Below are 12,500 nucleotides of genomic sequence, written 5' to 3' on the forward strand. Positions count from 1 at the left end.
GAGAGAGAGAGAGAAGATAATCACACATGTGAGGATGTTAAACACATGTCTTAGTGAAGAAGAAACTCAAAATATTTAGCTTAAAAATTTCACACTCACACACACATACTCTCACTCACTCCATCACTCACTCACTCACTCACTCACTCACTCACTCACTCACTCACTCACTCACTCACTCACTCACTCACTCACTTTCACACACTCTCTCTCTCTCCCACACACACACACACACACATACTCACATTCACTCTCTCTCACACACTCTCTCTCTCTCTCTCACACACACACACACACACACACACACACGATGATGTGATAAAAGATATCAGAACACTCATCGCACAAACGCTGTGGTGTTCAGTGCTGTTTTTAGAGAGTGACCCAAAGGCTTTGAAAGGTGGAAGATATTTTTTTGACATTAAAAATAGAAAACCAAGTCATTTGTGTGTGTGTGAGCGAGACGACAGATCCTCTTTACCGTGGTAAATGTCCTGCAGAGATCCTCCACCACAATACTCCATACAGATCCACAGTTTATTCATCCTACAACACAGTTTATCATTTACACTCGTGTTTACATCCATCCGTCTGTTGTCTTCATTTAAAGGGCTTTTTAAGGTTAATGTAAAAGTAAATAAACACATAATACCCAGCTGACAGGAAACGTTCTGGCAAGGTTCTCTCAAAAGATATGAACAAACGTTCTTCAAGTAATACTAAAAGAACGTTCGTTCAAAGTTATCTGGTCTTTACAGTGTTTTACAATCGCTAGGACATATCTCAACACTTAAGTACATTTTAAAAATTCTTCTCACAGTTCTCCTAACCAACTATTAACTTGGCACATCAGTTAATTTCACATTTAAAATGCACTAAAATGACCAAAACACGTCATTCATGTCTCAAATCAACTCAACAAACTCCACAGTTTAGCTCACATAGACTGAAAAAGTGACTTAAGTATTGAGAAATTGGTCCTAGTCATTGTAAAAAACCTGTAATAATGTTCTCAGAAAACATTTATGATTGTCAAAATGAAGTGTTTCTAGGGACAATTGATAAGACAATAGTTAAGAGAACTTAAACATCGGAGTGCATCTTGGGGGCTTTCGCACCGGGTAGTTACAGGAACGAGCCACCAGGATGGTTCCCCGAGAACTAATGGTTCCCTCAGGAACGTCTCCCTGGTTGCGTTCGCACCGCCAATAGGAACTCTGAAGTGACATAAGCCGTGCTTGTTGTTGGGACTTTTATTTTGACATCGCTGAGAACGACTGAGCTCACAGTGCTCGCATTCTCCGTGTTTATTAGTTTACGATCTGTCTAACAGTACTGTCTAACACGTTATTAGATTGAACTGTTATACATAGAAAATAGACTGGACATCAACCACACGGCATACGCCAATACCTTTTCACATACTGTGTTGCTAGCTGAGCAGAAATACATAATCAAGCTTCTCTTGCTCCCCTCAAAATTGCGTTGAATTTTCTCCAGTTAAGATGCCTTTCTATCACTGTTTTCCATGTTCGTAGAGTTAGTTTCTGGAGTTAATATATAAGCTATAATCTGTGTGTTTACACAGCTTTTTTAAAAATGGCGGGTGCGTTCGGCCAATCAGCGAACACTCACGTCACTGTAGTTCCTATAGCGCTGGTTTAGACCTGACTCTGAAGAAGGAGTAAATTAGTTCCTCCAAAAGGAGTTCCTTGAACTAAAATCGTTCCTAGTTCCTGCGGTGCGAACTCGCCAAAATCCGGGAACTTCCACCAATAGTTCTAGGAACTATGAAAAGGTTCCTAAAGCCTCTTATGTTGCCTTTCCCCAACAAGTCCTTGTTTCCAGTGTAGGTTAACCTCTGAGCGTCTCTCACCTGATGTAACTGCCGTGATACGCCACAATGTTGCCGTGTTTACAGCTCTTCACCATCACAATCTCTTGCTGGATAACTGAGAAATCATCCTCTGTTGGAGACAAACAGACAGTGTTAGACATGATCTAGAGCAGTGTTCTCAAACTCAGCTCCTGGAGGGCCAAACACTCCAACTCACGAGTTTCTAGTAATCCAGAACACCTTGATTAGCTGGATCATATGTGTTTAATTAAAGTTGGAGTGAAACTCTACAGGGCTGTGACATTTCAGGAACTGAGTTTTGAGTATTTTCAGTGTATAATTGTGTGATACTGGACGGTTAAGGGGTCAGTGCTGGACGCAGGTCTTACCAGGCTCCATTTTGATGATTTTAATTGCTGCCAATTCCCCATTCTGTTTATTACGTGCCTGAAAACACACACATACACACATTGGGTTTTAATGTTTTAGGTTGACTTTCCATAGACATAATGATTCTTATACTGTACAACTTATCCCCTTAGACTAACCCTTCTTCTAAACCTACCCATCACACACACACACACACACACACACACACATGAGAAGTCAAGTTAATTCACCTTCATTTATATAGTGCTTTTAACCATATAGATTGTTTCAAAGCATCTTTACAGTGACAATAGGAAATTACAGTAACGTGTGCAGAAGTCTGTTCTTGTGAACCCAGTGTGGGTCATGTTTGTGGTTTGGTTGGTTTTTCTCTGTTTGTTTCGGGTGATTGACCCCATTATGACTGAGGAGTTGGCCAACATAGCCAATATGTATAAACTGCTGGGTTTTGCATCATGGCCTCATCCTTAGCAGGCAGAAAACCATCCGACATCCATCTATAGAGAACTGAGAGATCTGGGTCCGCTAACTGTTCTTCTCTAAGACTTCGGAGGTCTACCGGTGGCCACCAGCTAACAGAAGGACTATGGTTGTCACTCCTGCATTGATCTGGCTGAGAATGCTAGTGAGTTTGCCTTCATCTTGACCATCAAGAGAATGTGTGCACCTTACAGCCAGGGGAATAATGTTATCTACAGTGGTGGCCAAAACTATTAGATCACTTGGCATATTTAAGAGGTTTCAGTTATTTTCCAAGAGGACAATGACCCTAAACATTCGCTGGAACCTGCGATGGAAGAAATCTGCTGGAACATTGAAAATGATGGACTGGCCCCGTCAAAGTCCGGACCTCAACCCCATCGAGCAAATTTGAGGTGAGTTGGAAAATAAACTGGACAGATCTATTGTACATTCAAAGGAAAGCATTTGGCTTCAGTTGCAGAAGGCATGGGATAACATTAGCGTTGAAGTTCTCAGGACATATAGAGACACTACGCCAGAGAGATGTGCTGCTGTAATCACTGCAAAAGGTGGACACACCAAATATTAAAGTTAAAAGTGGATAAAAACAGTACGACTCATTTCTTTCGGGAAACAGTTGTGATTAGCTACGATGCATCGTACTATAGTAGTGAAGCACGAGTTACGGCGCTGTACGGGAAACACACATCAGGGTGGCTGTGACCTGGAGGCTCAACTTTTGCCACTGGCTTTGCCACTCTTCAGAGAACATCCAAAAGTAACGTTCCTATAATGTTTGCAAAATGATAAAATGGAATGTTTCCTTGATGTTCATATAACCAAGAATAAATAAAAATGGATGTTTTAGACATTCAGAGAACGTTCAGAAATAATGTTTTCATAACTTAGTGTACGTTTACATGACAACAATATGCTTAAAATGGAAAAGATTTTTCTTTGAGTTTTCAACGTACATTGTCAAAATTATCCCATTCACACTGATCCGTGAAAACGACTAAAAGCGCTGTATTCTGCTGCCAGGCCAGTAGATGGCGAAGAAACACTATAGACTGAACATGTAATACGCATGTGCATGACGTCATCGTTTTCACAGATTCACGTTTTTGCTGTTTACACAGAGACCGTTTTCAAAAGTTCGCGTTTTCAGCCAAACCGCCATTGTCGTGTAAACAAACGGCCAAAACGCATAATTTGTTTTACATTTTTAGTTGAAAACGGTGTCGCGTAAACAGTCCCTAAGTGGGAACATTAGCAAAACGTTCTTACATGTTTTTGTTTGCTGGGATATATATATATATTTTATATGTCCACCCCTACTTTTCTGATTAGTGCTCAACAAATATGGGTTTATCAATTTATGAATTAAAACTGTAATAATTTATGTACGTGAAATTTTCAGAAACAAAAAGGCCTGGGAATAGACTGTAAAATGCACCAAAACAAATCCCACAGTCCACAACTTCTGCATTATCACACAAAATATGAACACAAGAACATGAAATTGAAAAAAAAGAAGTGAAACTGACATGGTAACCCAGACTCGGAATTTGTCCTTTTGCATTTAACCCATCCAAGTTAGTGCATACACATTAGGAGTAGTGAACACACACACACACACACTGGAGCGATTGGGTGGCTTGCTCAAGGGAACCTCAGTCATTTTCAACCAGTATTGAGAATCAAACCCGCAACCTTCCGGTTACCAATCCGAGTCTCTAACCATAAGGCCACGTCTGCTGGAATGTTTATATAAAGTATGTTAATACACACACTGGAGGAAAAAACAGATGCTTGCCTTGAGTGGAAAGTACACACACAAACACTCCTACACACACAACCATGAGTTGCACCAGTAAACAGGTCAGCTTCTGCTGATGACTCTGTCAAGGCACCTTTATTTATATAGCGCTTTTTACAATATAGTGTTTTAAAGCAGCTTTACAGTGATAACAGGAAAATAATGCAACAAAGTTTGTTTCCAAAAGAAAATAGCGTGACACATGATGATCAATGAACTCTCGTAGCGTTTAAAAAGAGCATTTAGCGAAGCTGCTTTACGCATGATTCATTCCAAGCACGAGAATGAAGCTTCAGATTAATCGTTTGATTTGAAGAAAATCTGAGGTTTGTTTCTTGGTTAAAAACCATTTGTGACAATTTCTGGATGTGGTTTCAAACATATATTTGTGCAGTTTCATTGTGAGATTCACAGCACAACACGACAACACCAGAGACACACAGATATCTGTGCAGGAGAAGCGTTGGACTCTTCACAGATGCTGCAGCTGATAACACCATTAATATGTCTGCAGTCGTTTCCTTTAAATACACACAGAGAGAAAGAAGTGACAGATAACTATCATAAACTCTCACTTCTGCATTTCCTCTCTATGAATAGCAGATGCTACAAACACACAACTCAAAACACAATATCACAACTGAACCCCTACAGTTTATCTATCTATCTATCTATCTATCTATCTATCTATCTATCTATCTATCTATCTATCTATCTATCTATCTATCTATCTATCTATCTGTCTGTCTGTCTGTCTGTCTGTCTGTCTGTCTGTCTGTCTATCTATCTATCTATCTGTCTGTCTGTCTGTATATCTATCTATCTATCTATCTATCTATCTATCTGTCTATCTATATATGTCTATCTATATATCTATCTATCTATCTGTCTGTCTGTCTGTCTGTCTGTCTGTCTATCTATCTATCTATCTATCTATCTATCTATCTATCTATATGTCTATCTATCTATCTATCTATCTATCTATCTATCTATCTATCTATCTATCTATCTATCTATCTATCTGTCTGTCTGTCTGTCTGTCTGTCTGTCTGTCTATCCATCCATTCATCCATCCATCCATCCATCTATCTATAAAATGTAAAACTGCAAGAAGAGGTGATAGAAAATATCATTAGCTGAGGATAAAAACGATCATGAAAATGTAAAAGTCTTCATAATAGCAAATGTTCCAACATGTGTGTTTATGTGGTTTACTGTACGAGTGACTGAGTGTGTGTGAGTAATACTGTCATTCTTATGTCACTGGAAACACCACATTTCATTCCACTTCAGAGTATAAACAACTAACCTTAAGAATGTGTGTCTGTCTGTGTGTGTGTGTTTGTGTGTGTGTGCATGTGTGTGTGTGTCCCAGTGTGGGCAGGTCAGAACCTATTCCACAGTCACGCCCCCTGACCTCAGAAACACAGATTCCCCATGTCTCACACACACTGTGTGCCTCATTATCACGTCCACGTGTCTCTGATCAAACTGAAAGGACACAGATGTGAGGTGAACGTCGTGTTTTTGTGCTGTTGCTGTAAAACGAGCTGAACAGGTCGACTGCAGACGTGAACGGTGTTATGTCTGACAGACTGGAGTCACTTATCACTTTAACTTACGATGACGTTAAAGGCCAAGCTTTTAGAATTTGAAATCACAGATTCAAATCAAGATCTTGAAGAAAAGTGTTAATGTTTTAAAGGTATTCTAGAATTTAAAACATCTCAAACACTCATTTTAGGCATTTTAGAAGTGAAGACAGACATTCATGTACGTGATCAAAAAGACCACAAACTAAACTGAATGACATATTAGAACTAAATGATAGTTCACCTAAGAATGACATTCTTCATCATTTACTGTAGGTTTATTTCACTGGATCAGATTTATACTCTGACAATGAGGCTGAATTGAATCTAATCTACTTTAACATGCTGCAACTTTACAATGAAAGTGCATGAAATATGGACGCTGTTGCCCTTACGAAAAAGAAGTTTATTCAAGTGTGCTATTAGTATACTTCTTTTAAACTAAAAATAAGAAAGTTTACTTTCAATCTACTTTTTATGTACTTCTCAGAAATATACTTCAAATTCCACTTAAGTATACTTGACTTATACTGACAGAAAAGTCTAAGTATATTTGGCCTATACTTGTTGATCGAGATATACTTAAAATTATAATTAAGTATTCTAAGTATTCTTGGCTTGTACTTGTGTTTACTATTTTGATTGAGTAGCTTATTAAATACTTTTTTTTTTAAACATAATATTACACACCGTCTTATAAACTAACATGTTCAGGTTTATATAGTTACAAGCTTTCGGGTGGAATAGCTTATAGAGTAAATAAAATAAGCATGGAACTGAACCTGATCTTGTACACAGCGATAATAATAATTTAAAGTTTATTCAAGTGTGCTATTAGTATACTTCTTTTCAACTAAAAAGAAGCATACTTTAAGTCTACATTTTATATACTTCTCAAAAATATACTTTATGTACTTCTCAGAACTAATTATACTTAATTACACTTAAGTGTACTTGACTTATACTGAGAGAAAAGTCCAAGTATATTTGGCCTGTACTTGTACTCAATCTTTTAATCAAGATATACTTAAGTTTAATTATTCAAAGTATACTTGGCTTGTAGTTGTGTTAATTCTTTTGATCGAGTAGCCTTTTAAATATACTCTTTTTTTTACATAGTTTTTCATATACAGTCTTATGAAACTTACATTGTTTGAAAATATTGATTAAAATATTGATATAAAACAGATATTTCTAATTCTGCGTATCTGAATTTTTAGGTAGGCTAGTCCACTGGTAGTGCACATAGGAATTTACTTTAATTCTACTTTACTCTTTCCCCACCATTGACTGAATTTTCCAGCTATCCATGTTTTCACTGGTATACGGTAGGGGGCGCTATGACACATCTTCTAGTACAGAATCTCCGGATCAAAACACAGGAGGAAAAAAAAAGCTGAAACAAGTGATAGAAGATTGCTCACTCATATGTAAAATAACGTGATCATCAAACATTAAACAACTTGTAAATCAAAACTGCTTAATGTTTCCAAATTAAATGAAGCGTAACCCATGAAGAGAAAACGACTGTGAAGCTTTGGGGGTGTCGGACTCGATCTACTCCATCGTTCTGAATCTGATCAAGGCGTAGTCTTTGACAAAAATGAGATTTTCTCATCTTTTTAGTTTAAATTGTTGACTTTATTTATGAAACTTACCAACATTCAAGTGTTGATAAAAAAGGATGCATGAAGCTAATAAAATGTTTTTAAAATTAAAGTACAGTTAAAGGTATTTTTCAAGTATAAAAAATAACATTTGAACATAGTAGTATAGGCCTACTGCAAGTGCAAACATTATATATAAATAGTAAACTATAAGTATAATGTTAAGTTCACTTAAAGAAAACTTGCAGTATAAAACTAGTAAACTCTAGTAGTTTACTGAGAGTACACTAAAAGAAAACTTGCAAGTATACTTGTAGTATAAAACTACTAAACTAGTAGTTTACTGAGAGTATACTTCAAAGTTGCTACAAGTATTAAAATAGTAAACTACTAGTATACACATAAGTTCACTTGCAGTACAAATGAGAAATGTAATTATGAACTAGTTGTGCACTTAAAGTTTACTACTGTTACACTTATAGTACACTTAAACATACTTTTATATACTAAAAGTGGGTCAATTTAGTATTAAAATAGTACACTTACAAGTTTACTATTAGTACATATTGACATTAGTATACTTACTACATAATGTATACTTAAAAATATACTTGAACATTACTTAAGTATACTTCATAAAATGAACTTGAAGTATACTTCTTTTTCATAAGGGTGAGCTCCAAAAAAGAAAAAGAAAAAAACATATAGTATCATAACAATAGTCCATATGACTAGTGCACTGTATTTTCATTCTTCCATCTTTCTATCATCATTTACTGAACCACTTTAGTGATGTCAAACAACATTGGTTTTTGCACGCCTCAAAGAACATTCAAAAGTAACTTTCCATGTTTTTTTTAAAATAACAAATACAAAAACAAGACAATAATAAACAATACAGAGGGTTACATTAGAAAAACATAAAGAATATTAAACTAGCTTAAATGATTGACACCATTGCTGAGTTTTTAGAGTTCATCAAATAATTTATATATATATCAAAATCTTACTTAAAAATAAAAAAAGAAGGAGTTTTCTTTGAAAATTTACACTTGTGAATATAAAATGTGGCAAGAAAAAGTAGCAAGTTAAAAAAATTAAATTTAAAATGATAAGGGTCTAATTACAGAGAGTCATCAAAAAACTACATTTTTTGACTTATACAGAAGTTTAGAGATAGATACCTTTTAAAAAAGTTAGAAAAGTCAACTCAAACATTTTTGAAATACACACATTCCCAAAACAAAGGAATAATTGTCTCAACAAACTGATGACAAAAGGCGCACAAGGGGGAAATACTATTATTAAATGTAGCAAATTTATAATTAACTGGGTAGCAATTGTGAATAATTTTTCACTTCAACCACTTTATTAGATACAATTTTTTTCTTACTGAAGAAGCCAGAAATCTTCCCATACTATACTATAAATTTCGCTATTCCAAAAGCTTACACGAGCAGGTAAAGAAATATGAGCTCTGTTAAGAATTGAGTGAATTTTCTTGTTTGACAAGCTGCTGAGGAGACTGATCAACAAATAGATTAGCGCTGTCAAAAACAGGTGAGAGCATAAAGGACCTTTAGGGCCAGGTTTGAGTCAAGGTTTCACACAATCGGGAATTAAACCAAAAACAAAGTCATATTCTCTTGCATAAAGTTTACATAAGAGAGCAAGACACCCCTTTCATCTAAAAGCTGACTCACTAAAAGTATATTTTTATCAAACCAATTATCAAAAAAATTATATTTTGGTTGTTCCAGATAAAATAGCTATGTGGAGAAAAAATATACTTATATATTAGGGACCAGCATATTAAAGCCTGTTTATGAAAACTAGAAAGAGTTAAAGGTATTTAAGAGATGTCATAGTTGCAAAAAAATGCAAACCTCCAACTAAACTGAAAATATGATTTGGGATTATATATCAAAAAAGATTTTATCCACTTAACCTTTAAAGAATTGTTGAGAGTGGAAAAGTCCAGGATAGATAACCCAGGATAACCCTTCTGCTTTGGAAAGCAACACTCTACCTGTTATACACAGATCACGCTGTAACCAAGAATTACAATTTGCATTGAACAGAAAAAATAAGAGGTTCAAAGTTCAATTTTGATCTTTTTTTCTGATCTTTACATATAATTATACCCAAGTATTTAACCTCGAATTTGACTGAAATGTCACAGACTTTAATATCAGTGGAATGTTTAATAGATAAAAGTTCACATTTGTGAATATTAAGAACTAAACCAGATGCAGATGAAAAGAGATCAATTATATTTAAGGCTATACAGAAACTTGATCTTTATTTTTAGAGTTGTGTCATCAGCCAGTTGGCTTATTAATATTGTTCGGTTTGCAACAGAGATACCTTTCAAATTACTATTTTGAATGTGGATGACTAATGATTGCATAGGAAGCAGAAAAAGATACGGCTATATTGGGCAGCCTTGACGGATGCCTCTGTCTAGATTAAATCTATGAGTATTACCATGCTGTAATTTAATTGAAGCATTGGCGTTATTGTACGAAGTTTGAATTGCGTTGATAAAGTTGGGGCCAAAACCAAAAATATTCAAAGATTTAAGAATAAAAGGAAACTCAACAGAATCAAAAGCTTTATAAAAATCAAGAAAAAACAAGAAACCGTCATCAGGGATCAGATCCGAGTAATCTAAAATATCAAGAACAAGTCTGTTTTAAATAAGTCTGTCTTTCATGAAACCTGACTGAAAGTCATCAATTATGTTATCTAAGACACATTTAATTAGTTTAGCAAAAATCATGGCTAGTATTTTGTAAATATTATTTAACAAGCGTATAGGTCGCCAATTTTCAAGTTGAGTAGGGTCCTTTAGAGGTTTAGGGATCAGATGTATAACACACTGAGTCATAGAGCTTGGCAGAGTCCCTTAGGCTTTCTAAATACACCTGGAGAAGAAATGGGGAAAGAATATTTGAGAATTTCTTAAATCTGTGGTCAGACTATCATTTCCAGGAGATTTATTTAGTTTCAGCTTATCGATCGCCTCAGAAATATCTTTAATTTGAATAGGAGATTCACACAGACTTTTGCCAATATCATCAATTTTGGAAAAATGGTCTGAGTCAAGAGAATTAAAAAATAAATCCAAATTTTGTTGAGAGTGTCTAGAACAATGAAGATTTTTTATAAAATTCTTCACAGTAATTAGAAATTTCTTTACGATCTTTTAAAACCACTCCATTTATGTTAAGACTATTTACAGAAGATAATTTATAAGATTTATAGAGATGATTACGGTGTTTCTCTAACTTAAAATCCATCTCCTTCTTGAATGAACAAAAGCACCATTTGCTTTACACATATATAAGTTATCTAATGAGTTCTGAAGTTCAGCCAATTCTAATTTCTGGACAACTGATACACTTTCAAAGGGGATGCAGGAGAGACAGACAATTCTTTTAACAATGTTAAGTTCCTCTAATTTGTATTGCTTGGATTTTTGAGATCCAACTTTGCATAACATTAACCTAATATTGTATTTTAATAGCTCCCAATTAGAAGCAAAATTATTTTCAGTAACGATAATTATTTGCAGAATGATAAAATGCACTGATGACGTGTGATGAGAATGGTGGGCGGAGTTATGCAAATAAATACATATGTTGACAGGCCAAAAAGGACATTCAGACATCATGAAGCCTAAAATTTACATAAACCCCGCCCCCGAGAACGCAATTTATAGATTATCATGACAGAATATGCTAATCAATGACTAGAAATGTCCTGTTGCTTCCACATATTGTCACTTCTTCTTGAGTCGCTATATCTTTGTCTGACCCGGTTTGAACATAAAAGGCTTTGAAATGTTCAGTGCATGTGCACACACACACACACACGCACGCACACACACACACACACACACACACACAAGCTCTTGAAGCTCCGCCCTCTGTGCGAGAGCAGCAGCTCATTTGCATTTAAAGGGACACACACAAAAACGGTGCGTTTTTGATCACCCTAAAAACAAATGTGACATTTTAATATGTTATATAAAAATATCTGTTAGATATTTTGAGCTAAAACTTCACACACACACTCTGGGGACACCAGAGACTTATTTTGACATCTTGTGAAAAGAGCATTACAGGAATATTTAGACCACTTCTTTAATTGATTGCTCTCAGGATGTGAAGAGAGTTTTTGAAAAACATTGCCTATAATGAAGTTGCTGATGTCGTTTTTAAGCTGTTAATGTTTCTTCTCTAAAATGGCGCAGTTCGCTCACGCTGGAGTGTTTAGCGAGCTGATACAGGTGAAACATCGTCACACACCAAGGTGCTTTTGAGAGGAAAGAGGAAGCAGTGGTGCAGTGCATCTACACCACACACTCCTCTACAGCCGCGTGTGCTTTACAGTAAATCAGCCTGAACGAGGACTGTGATGAATAACGAATCTCTATCATCATTCTGATATACAGGGGACTGAAAACTGGACAGAAAGATTGACTCCGCAGAAATACGAGGACAGGAATCACATGCGCTTCTTCACAATGACATCACACTGAGAACACCATGACATCAGTCACATTTCTGAATGAGTGTCATCACACACACACACACACACACACACACACACACACACACACACACACACACACACAATCTTTTAAAGACGACACTTGGCAGATTATTGCTGAAGTGAAAAAAGTTTAAAACAATGAACTTGGAAAAGTTATAAAATTTACCATTTATGCACAAAATACCATTTTGAATTTTTATATGAAATATAGGTAACACTTTACAATAAGGTTC

General features: G+C 35.7%; 1 protein-coding gene across 4 annotated transcripts in view; it reads right to left on the minus strand.

Annotated features, from left to right (window-relative positions):
* map4k1 (mitogen-activated protein kinase kinase kinase kinase 1) overlaps nt 1-12,500 on the minus strand; it is a 36,933-nt gene that overhangs the window by 22,379 nt on the left and 2,054 nt on the right. For all 4 annotated transcript variants that reach the window (XM_084127306.1, XM_084127305.1, XM_084127304.1 and 1 more), the window contains exons 2-4: nt 2,227-2,284; nt 1,877-1,967; nt 482-546 (exon numbers count right to left, since the gene is read on the minus strand). In XM_084127306.1, coding sequence (XP_083983432.1) covers nt 482-546; nt 1,877-1,967; nt 2,227-2,284 — 214 coding nt within the window. The remainder of the gene's footprint in view (nt 1-481; nt 547-1,876; nt 1,968-2,226; nt 2,285-12,500) is intronic.

This window comes from Abramis brama (assembly GCF_963993115.1).
Source record: "Abramis brama genome assembly, chromosome: 10".
Taxonomy (NCBI): Eukaryota; Metazoa; Chordata; class Actinopteri; order Cypriniformes; family Leuciscidae; genus Abramis; species Abramis brama.